At 32.5% G+C, this 11,105-nt stretch overlaps 1 protein-coding gene across 2 annotated transcripts; it reads left to right on the plus strand.

The window, feature by feature from the left end:
* The first annotated feature begins 3,394 nt into the window (after positions 1-3,394).
* On the plus strand, positions 3,395-9,828 carry LOC108912009 (zinc finger FYVE domain-containing protein 1). 2 transcript variants are annotated; one of them, XM_018717124.1, is made up of 7 exons: positions 3,395-3,677; positions 3,921-4,429; positions 4,487-4,971; positions 5,024-5,230; positions 6,398-6,613; positions 6,769-6,954; positions 8,458-9,828. In XM_018717124.1, exons 2-7 carry the CDS (start codon positions 3,955-3,957, stop codon positions 8,956-8,958), a joined length of 2,070 nt encoding a protein of 689 aa, XP_018572640.1. In that variant the 5' UTR covers positions 3,395-3,677; positions 3,921-3,954; the 3' UTR covers positions 8,959-9,828. The 2 variants fall into 2 exon arrangements, with proteins under 2 accessions (XP_018572640.1, XP_018572641.1); XM_018717125.1 differs by having other exon boundaries at positions 6,787-6,954.
* Positions 9,829-11,105: the final 1,277 nt, after the last annotated feature.

Raw genomic sequence — 11,105 nt, forward strand, 5'->3', positions numbered from 1 at the left:
TTTGAATTTGAAATTTCGAGTTTGAGCTTGAAATTTATCTGTTGAACTTGAAATTTATAATTTAAATTTGAAATTTAGTGAATACACATTGTTTTTTTTTATTTACCATATTACAACTTGAAAAAAAAAATCAAGTTTGAACTTAAATTTCATGTTTGAATTTGAAATTTCGAGTTTGAGCTTGAAATATGTCTGTTGAACTCGAAATTTATAATTTAAATTCGAAATTTAGTAAATACACATTGTTTTTTTTATTTACCAAACAACTTGATAACAAAATATCAAGTTTGAACTTAAATTTCATGTTTGAATTTGAAATTTCGAGTTTGAGCTTGAAATTTATCTGTTGAACTCGAAATTTAGTTTAAATTTGAAATTTAGTAAATACATTGCTTTTTTTTCATTTACCAAATTTCAACTTGAAAAACAAAATATCAAGTTTGAATTTAAATTTCATGTTTGAATTTGAAATTTGTCTGTTGAACTCGAAATTTATAATTTAAATTTGAGTAAATACATTGCTTTTTTTTCATTTACCAAATTTCAACTTGAAAAACAAAATATCAAGTTTGAATTTAAATTTCATGTTTGAATTTGAAATTTAATTTTGAGTTTGAGCTTGAAATATGTCTGTTGAACTCGAAATTTATAATTTAAATTCGAAATTTAGTAAATACATTGTTTTTTTTTTATTTACCAAACAACTTGAAAACAAAATATCAAGTTTGAACCTAAATTTCATGTTTGAATTTGAAATTTGTCTGTTGAACTCGAAATTTATAATTTAAATTTGAAATTTAGTAAATACATTGCTTTTTTATTTACCAAATTTCAACTTGAAAAACAAAATATCAAGTTTGAATTTAAATTTCATGTTTGAATTTGAAATTTCGAGTTTGAGCTTGAAATATGTCTGTTGAACTCGAAATTTATAATTTGAATTCGAAATTTAGTAAATACACATAGTTTTTTTTTTATTTACCAAACAACTTGAAAACAAAATATCAAGTTTGAACTTAAATTTCATGTTTGAATTTGAAGTTTCGAGTTTGAGTTTGAAATTTTTTCTGGTGAACTCGAAATTTCTAATCTAAATTCGAAATTTAGCAAATACACATTGTTTTTTTTATTTGCCAAATTTCAACTTGTAAAACAAAATATCAAGTTTGAATTAAATTTCACGTTTGAATTTGAAATGCATTTGAATTTGAAATTTCGAGTTTGAGCTTGAAATTCTGAGTGCGAACTTGAAATTTGTCCGTTGAACTCGAAATTTCCAATTTAAATCCGAAATTTAGTAAATATAAATAAAATATATGTCTACGCTCTCGTAGTGACTTCTGAAATATTGTTAACAAAATGTACCGCAGCGAATCTCTTCATCTGTTGGTAGGACGAATGAATTTAACATTACACTGGTGCGTTACGTTTCTATTTGAATTTCTGTTACAATTTCTACTCGTATGCTGACCTACTAAAAGTGGTTTCTTATAGGCGCGGATTTTTCGAAAATATTGTGCTGTACTTATTTTGTTGTAAGATTCTTACCAAAACGTTGAAAGCAACAGTTTGTGCTTCTCAGACTAGTACAAAATATTAAGTAATTTTATTAATCACACTGTAAATTACGAATGCAACATCATGTCGTCTGTCCGTGAAGGCTACAAACGCAAAAGATATTTTTACGTTCATAAATAATTTAAGCGATTACTTTTCGTAGGTAAAGATATGCTCATGTAACCATGTATATTTAAGGTATTATATTTTTAAATTATTTTACATTAAGTATTTTTGTACTTTATGGGTGACTTCTTTTTTACGATGATGCTGAGACGCTGATCTTAACTACATAGTCTCCGGATATATATTAGTATTATTAAGTAAATATTGCAATATTTAATTTGAAAGTTAACACTGTTATTAGTGGTTAATTTGGATCGGACTTATATAGTTGAGATCGGCAGGTTTGTGAGAACGAAAAAAGGCTGAGTTATGTTGTTTATTGTTAACCTTTAAATATTGTATAGAGCCCAATTCACTTTAAATAATAAATTATATACTGTTGTTGTACATATTTAAGTGGGCGCCTTTTATTACAAATAAACATTTTTCGATAATGGTCTTTTATTATTAGTTGTGCAATCAAAAACCACAGCATTGTTAATTGATTATTCGTATGTCTTCGTTGAACATAAAAAATATTTTTGTTTATAATGAAACTAGTCATTTGGATACATTCAACAGGGCTCAACTATTTGTTAAGTAAGAAAATGGCATAAAATACTGACATGATTGCAACCGCTTACTGATAACTTGCGATATGGCCCTTCGTAATAAATTATTTTTGTTCAAGCTTGGCTACAGCTATTAAACCAGAGATTGTTAGAACTTTTAGTTAACGGCTGAAGACTGAATACACCCATTCTAACCAATTTTTAACTTTCAACAGCTTTTTCTAACCATAACATAATCCTTTAAGTTTCAAGCACATAGAAGTATGTGGTTTCCAAAGTCACGTCAAATATAAAATACAAATACAGGTTTCTAAACACCGAAACAGAAAAGCACCAATTTTACGACACTATTGTACCAACTTAAAAAATATAAATCCTAACTAACGAGTGAGACAGGACAGGCAAAGAAAAGAACAAATGTACACCACAGAGACGGGCTCTCCAATTTGGATAAATGTTTGAAAATTATGTAGCGTCATAATGATTATTACATTTATTTTGCGAGACATTTTATCAATGTTTCCATCAATGGACATGTTCTTGAAAATGAATGTTTTTTATATTTTTAGTGAAGGAATTAGTTAATTTTATAATAAAATTGATAATTTTTTGCGCGTAACTTGCCTAAGACAAAAATTCGGAATATTATTAAATATCTCAGTTGAGAGACTGACGGGATGCATTTAAAAATAAACATTATTAATATTATGTTATTGATAAATTTCAATTAAATATTGTTTTTTTCTTACAGATCCTATTAATCTTATTATTATTTATGTCTGTCTAGTTTGTTTAGATTTTATAAATGAATGATGCTCAGGTGCGCATGTTGCCACTGCAGTAGACTGAAATATTCCAAACATTACTATTTTTGGCGCGCAATTCGAAATTTTCATTCAACAACGTCACAATGCATGTTTTAATTTTTATTCGAAGGATTTTAAATGATGTCAAAAAATTATCATATTTTTTAAGCTAATTTGATTGTGTGTTTAGTTAAAAAGTTGGAGAACATCCCATTTGAAATGGGCCAGTTTCATTCTGTTTCATATCTAAATTAGCAAGGAATTTAAATTATTTTGTTTCTTTTCTCCTTTACAAGGCCAAAAATTATTTGAATACTTGCCTTTTTATAATCTCAATCTAGATCTGTCAGTCGTGCCATTTTAACATGTGTTAATAGTTGTTAATTCTTAAACGACCTCCTATGTCCACATTAATTTCTTTTTTGAAAAATAAGACATTTTCGTGATAAAACAAAATTTCCATTTTTCTAGCGAACGTATTTTCTTTGCGTTGACCTTAAAAACGGACAGTATGTGTACACTGTGCAATGCTGCATTATTTATCTAATGTCAAATTTTAGTGTCAAATCATTTATAAATAATTATGATGTTTAATGATTTATCCATTTTTTTTAACATAATGTGAATTTGTTAGATGGTAAGCAATGTTATCCCAGCTTTTTGTTATTCTTTGTATGTAAACACGATTTAATGCGCTTCATTTTAATAACACGTCAACATTTTTGTACAAAGCTTCTAATCTATGTGATAAATTTTTAAAGTTTGAGGTTTTATTTTTTTATAATTTGAGATAATACCTGAACCGTAACTGCGTATCTTTTGTTAAATATTTCTTAGTTTATTTTTGATCTTAACCAAACATTTTGCACATCAATTTCAGCTTGTACAAAGGGGAATACTTTCTTTTCGCAATTATGGATACATTAGCAGGACATATGAAAAATAAACATATTACTGTTGGATCGCCTATTTTAAAGTCCCTAGAACCAAATCTCATCTACACGGGTTTGGAAAATGCTTCCGGTGATCCTTCCTTAAACAATGGGTTGATGTATCAAGAGATGTCCAGTTTAAATTTGACTGACGATATTGATCATCATGTACAGGGACATAAAAGTATTTTGTTACTAGACGATCGTGAACGACTTAGGGTTAATTCTGTAGAAAGCTTTCTAAAGTCATTAAAAATAGAACCTAACACCAAGGTTAAAGTGGTTTCGATATTTGGAAACACTGGCGAAGGAAAATCATATACATTAAATACGGTTTTCTTTGATGGGAAAGAAGTATTTCGCACATCCACCGCTCAAACGTCTTGTACCTTAGGAGTATGGGCAATGTATAATTCTGATTTAAATGTCATATGTCTGGATACTGAAGGTTTGCTAGGTTAGTTCCAAGATTTTTTATAGTTTGACGAGCAGATGCACTTCCATTGTTTTTTAGGTATCTCGAAAAATGAACATCAACGTACTCGACTACTATTAAAGGTACTGGCTGTTTCGGATGTAATCATATATAGAACGAGAGCGGAACGCCTACAAAGAGACATGTACACTTTTCTAGGAGGTGCTTCGAAGGCATACAAAGAACACTTCTCTGCCGCTCTGAAGAAGGTACTGGCCAAAACCGATTGTGAGAAAATTGCAGGCGGTTTAGGGCCGGGCGTGATTATCTTTCACGAGACTCATTACACCGACACCTTACACGAAAGTGCTAGTGTGACACAATCAGTGGAAGATATCTTACACACCACATTCGCGGACTTGAACATGTCGTATGATGCATTTAGTTTCATCAAATACGTGGGAGTTAAGACGGTCAATTCCGTTACGTCATTTGAAAAGTTAAAGAACGCTTTGTTTGAGAAATTGGAAAATACTGAGGTTAGGTCGCCCCGAGATGCTAAATATGTGTTCCTGACCCTGAAGGTAAATATATTTATTGCCTTCCAGTTCTTCCATACAGGTTGTGTTGTTCCAGAGTTTGAACGAGAAGTTCCAAAACCAGATAAGCGACGCCAGTCCTCAGTTGTACTTGCCGGCTTTTTTTACCTGTACGGATAAATGTCAGTCGTGTAAAAACAGTTGTGTCCTGTCAATGGGTCACAAAGATGAAGGGGAACCACATCACAGCGACAAAAGTTGCAAATTTCAACACCAGTATCAAAACTGTGTGTACTTGTGTAAGGTAAGAATTTTATTTGATTTATTTTTGTATATTTACTATTTGGTACGTGGCTTTGTCCTAGAATCATTTCAAGTTCAACAGAATAACAAGTAAAGTGTTTTCCATGAAATTGATGCTATATGTTTACACTTAAATCAGATTCTATATTAATGCTTTTGGCTGTGTGCCAGTCAACACATCTTGGGTTAATATTTATTTAAAGAAAGCTCATTAATTTTCTCGAAACAATGTACGTACCGCCATAGCGATTTTAGGACTCGTTTCGCAAGTCATTTATTTTCGTTGCGATTTAAATTGTACAAGGTGTTTATAGTTAGTTTTATAGTAGTTTTACTGGTTTTGTAAATAACATTTTTAATTCAAGTAGTAACGTAATAAATTTTATTACTTGCAATTATCATAAAATAGTAGTTACGGTTCTAAAATGTAATAGATAAAAAAATTTAAAAGTATGTAGTAACATAAAAAAACTACTAGATTCCTTGTAATGTAATAAAGTAAAAATAATTTATGCATTTGGCAACAGTCTAATGGAAAATATTTGAAATAGAAACAGATGTTATAATTGTAGATTTGGAAAATTGATGCTATTGTATTAAATTAGTGATTTAAAAATTGGCAATGTTGATAAATTAGAACCTTATTATCTCTAATTCCTTGTCTAGTTTATTGACGCTAAAAAATTTTCAACAATTTGTTATTCAAATGCAAATTTTTTATCATTCGGGTGCATATTTCTCATCATAAATTTAGCAATATAAAAGCAAACATACAGATTCATAACAAATTGCGACATGATATATGAAAGGTGATGTAATGTCTATTCCCGCCATTATTCCATGGCTAGAAATTGGCCTCAATGATTTGGGATCGAGGGGGATTATCCCTCTTTATCCTGCCTCATCTCGTGTAGGCCTGGACAGCCTTCGTAGGTGGGCCCCATCTGTCGTCTACCCCGACCGCAAATGCGGCCGGTGTAGGCGCTTTGTGGGACCTCCTTTTATCCTGGCTGGTGTCTATTGAATCCAGGTGAGTGGCATAGGTCAGTACGTGTTGTAAACAGTTGCATTGTTGCAACGTTGCCAATCCTTGCGTAATATTTTATATTTGTGGACCTTCACTTTTTCTTTTTGTCATAAAAATTGACGCATTGTGGATTTATTTCAGATTTGTTACAAAAACGGTAATAAAATAGTCGTAAAACCGAGTTATCAAACGACTTCCGACAATTCCTGGTCCAGCTACCTCAATTACGTGTGGTCGGGGTACGTGATAGAATGCCCGAATTGCGGCGAGATATACAGAAGCAGGCAGCACTGGTACGGCAACAAGAACCCCGAGGACTGTGCGGTCCGTGTGGAGATAGTCCACATATGGCCAGGCGTAAGTTTTGATAGACTGGATTATTACAGTCGTGGGGACGGTTCGGCACAGATTTTTATTTTTAATTTTCCGTGACCGAAGTGTTCTCGCGACTCCCATTTTGTTCTAAGTGTCGGTATACCACATTCTTCCCGATATATTTAATTGAAGAAAAGGACAAATATTATTTTCAGGAAAAATCGTTGCTGGGATCTCAGAATTCCGCCCAGAAGGTCATAGATGGCGTCACGATGATTTCCGACCTGGTGGCTAGCGTCGGGTCTCAGCCGAAGAAGATGATAAGCGAACTGGCCGCCGACAAAATCGCGCCCCCTTGTTGGAAATCCAACCTCGAAAGTAGGGTACGTGCCGTTACAAATTACGTTAGAAATAATTTTGTGTTTTCTGTTGGAGCAACAACGACCTCTAAAAGTATGACATGTTTGCAGATTATTCATCCGAAATATTCCTTCCTCGTACTTATATTTACAATGCTATAATGATAATTCATTCACGTTTTGAGATCGACCGAACAATCATTGTATTAATATTAATAATGAAGTTAATTAATTTTTTTTTAATTAACTTTGTATTTAAGACTGGAAATACAGGATGGTTAAAATTTTTTTAGCCAACTTTAAGAACGTGTATCATAAAAATAATAACTTGTTATACAGAGTGTCCCAAAAAAAACATTTCCCATCGGGCGGTGGGACATATGTTGTTAAGAACCACTTACAGAAAAATCTCAGTTCAGAGCACATCTGCAAATCTAAAATTAAACTGTTTTTGATGGAAAGAAGTGCTGCATTTCATTATAACATATTTGCTGTCAGGTGGTGAATAAATTGAGGTTTTGAGGTAGCCTAGGGTTAAAAATCAATTAGGTTAAGATCAGGTCATCTAGGAGGCCAGACAATGGACCTGCCATGGACAGCCTAATATTAAGCGCCATTTAAATATGTTATTTTCTATTTCAGTCAGTTAATAATTTATATAAAGGGTGTTTTTAAATGAAGTAGCAAAAATGGTACTAGTGAATGTAGAGCCAAAAATAAGAGGACTGAAGTAAAAATACCTTATGTGAAAGTTGCCCTGAGGCGATATACCCTCTTAAAGGAGGGGATTGAAATTCACATTTTAATTTTTTTCTTTAACATGGGGAATGCTAGAGACTCGAAACTTTTTATTTTATAAAGGAGTGAAACAGTCGACCCTATCGCAATATTTTATTAGAAATTTTTTGTATGAAGCAAATTTTTTATTTAAAAATTTTTTTTGTGAAAACTGATTTATAGCGCAACTTTTTTACCTCTTGTAATTTTTCAATAGAACCAATAGTTTTCTAGTAAAAAAATGAGATGCGTCATCGTTCATTAAAGGGGTAATTGCGAAAATTTGTAAAAATAAAGTAGGCGCATGTTATAACAAATGAATTGTTACTTATCATATTAATAAATTGACACTTTCTGTCAATAAGTTGGTAATTTAATAATAACATTAACAATAATTTGCTATTAATTAATGAAAAATGTTTGATAACTTACGACTATGGGACACGTATTAGGTAAAGTTATTTATCTGAAACAAAATTTAATACAAACGAAAAACAAGAAATGCAAAATTAAATTTAAAGAATATTCTCGAAATAATTTCCATTTTGCTGCAAGCATAACCTAATACGTCTGTTGAAGTTATAACGCACTCGCATAAACAGTTCTTGGTTATTGCGAAGGTCATCTGCTGCCTGAAATATTCTTTAGCGTAGTTCTTTTAAGGAGGCTGGTACCATTTTTTTAAAAACACCCTGTATAGAGAAAGAAAACTTTCCCACTATCGAATCCCAAATGTCATTTTTTCCCCAGGATTGCTACATATGCCGCACCCCGTTCTCGGACGCCCTCCGAAGACACCACTGCCGCGCGTGCGGCGAGACCGTCTGCGACCCCTGCTCGTCCAAGAGGCAGACCGTCCCGTCCAGGGGCTGGTTTTCTGACGTTAGGGTCTGCGACCAGTGCTACAGGGACTCGCCCCCCAGCCTCACCACCAACTCGGATGGCACGGAGAACCGAGCCCGCGTGATAGGCGAGACGGTCGTCAACACCCTGGCCGCCGTCAAGTCCGTCGTCTACGACAAGCCCAAGGAGCTGCTGAAGGACGCGGCGAGGCCCGTATATTGGACGCCGGACGACGAGTGCATCAACTGCTCGATATGTCAGAAACCGTTCGGGCTGCTCCTGTACCTCCACCACTGCAGGAACTGCGGGAAGGGCGTCTGCGACGACTGTTCGAAGGCGAGGAAGCCGGTGCCGTTGCGCGGCTGGGAGTACCCGGTGAGGGTGTGCGACAACTGTCACTATTTATGAGCTGGTATTTTCGTTGAGATTTTTATATAAGGTTATCGATTTTTATAGTTTTTGTTTGATTTACGTAAGGTACAAATTTATAATAATCAGAGATAATTATCGTTGTTGTTATGTCGGCGGTGAACTGGTAACTTTCTTTATAAATATATATACGATGGAACGGTTGTAGTGGTCGTCGGTGGCGTAGCGGAACTAAGAGGTAAAATATTTTCGATAGGGAAGTTAATACAGGGTGGTTGGATTTTTTCAGGCCAACGTTTGGCAGCAGGTTATCGATAAATAAAAATAGTTTGTTAAATTAGAAAAATGCTTACTTTTGAGTTACAGGGTGTTAAAATTTTCATAAAAAAAAATTTTTCAAATAGTTTTTTATCGGTGTTATAAAAGCGAGACGTTTTCAATACGTTTGGAAGTTCCTTTCGGCAACACAAAAGGAAAAATTTTGCAAATTTCGCAATATTAAAAAATATGGAACACTTCACATTTTTGAGAAAATTGGATAATATTCAGCAATTTCGCAAAACTGTTAGAGAATAATTAAAATTTTTGTCGTTTTCAAAAAAAAAAAAAATTAAAAATATGCCACATTTCCTAATTTTACGACGGTTATATCATTTAAAACAAATTAACAAGCCCTTCAGGCTTGAACTTATTTATTCTCCTTTGCACTTCATGAAAATTATTCCAAAATAAATTTTTGAGCATTTTACGATTGCAATTTTTAACTGTGTTTTCAATATTTCAGTTTATCGACTTCATAGAAACGGAGAATGGCTAGTTTTTCAGTCTCCTACGTATTTCAAAATTATATTTTAATATACAGGGTGTCCGGAAATTAACGCAACAAAATTTGGTCATAGATTCTTAAGTCAAATTTAGGGGATCTGTATTTTTTCTTTTTGTCAAGTGGCCCCCTCTTCGGGAGTTACAGCCCCCTGAAATCTGCCCTTAAGAATAGTCTTTTTTATATCTCAGAACCCTGTTGTGTGAGAATCACTAAATTTTATACACAGGGGTTTTTAAGACATTTTTTCGTGGGCCCCTTTGTCTTTGGAAACAAAAAAATTTGGTCGCAAATTTCAATTTTTTCAAAATTATTAGCTAAAAAGCGATTGAATTTAAATTAAAATTTTTTCTCCATGTGTTTTTCATAAAACGCAATGTTTTTGAGGAAAATGGTGAATCATGATATGCATTCGATCCCATTTTGACATTTTTCTCGAAAACATTGCGTTTTACGAAAAAAGTATCAAGGGACAAAAAGTTTCTAAATTTTATGGCTTTCTAGCGGACTAATAATTTTTAAGAAAGAGCGACCATAAAAAACCTGTGATTTTCGCCCGTTTTTTCACAATTCGCAGAGAATTAACAAAATACATAAAAATATGTTTTTGGTCGCAAATTACTTGTCGTAAAAAACTGAAATGAGCATAGTTTTTAGTATTTTGAAAAATTTAAAAATCACCTCTACTTAGGGGTTGAAAAAAGGCCAAAAATGAAGAATTTGAAAACTATCTTAATTTTTTACGATGAGTAATTTGAGACCAAAAACATATTTTTATCTATTTTCTTTAGTTCTCTGCGAATTGTGAAAAAACGAGCGATTTTTGCGATCACTCTTTGTCTTAAAAATCTGTGACCAAATTTTGTTGCATTCATTTCGGGACACCCTGTATAGAATGTCCCATATATGCCAGGTGTTACTATATTTTTTAACTTTCTGCTGAATTTAAGGATTACTTTTATAAACAAGTACTAGATCTGAGTTTTACCATTTATTTTTTTTAATTTGTTCCAAACACAAATCATACATATAATTTCTACTACATGTGATTTTTAACAAATATGTTACATGCAAAAACTAAATTTTGAAAATGATCATTTTTGTGTTCTATTAGAGGCAATTTTTTTTTCAATAAAATCACTTGTCACCCATATTTCTACGAAACTATTAAATGATAAAGTGATAAAAATGTAAAAATTTTATATATAACAAAAATGGGTCATGCATTTGTAAAATATTCAAAAGAAACGTATTTTTTCTCGAAGCAAGCTATAATTATTTTTTAATAATCTACCTATGCCTAAAGTTTGATTAACAATAATCGAACCACCTGTATAACAAAAATGTGACATATCGAACATTA

Source organism: Anoplophora glabripennis, unplaced genomic scaffold (assembly GCF_000390285.2).
Source record: "Anoplophora glabripennis isolate ALB-LARVAE unplaced genomic scaffold, Agla_2.0 scaffold88, whole genome shotgun sequence".
NCBI classification, from domain to species: domain Eukaryota; kingdom Metazoa; phylum Arthropoda; class Insecta; order Coleoptera; family Cerambycidae; genus Anoplophora; species Anoplophora glabripennis.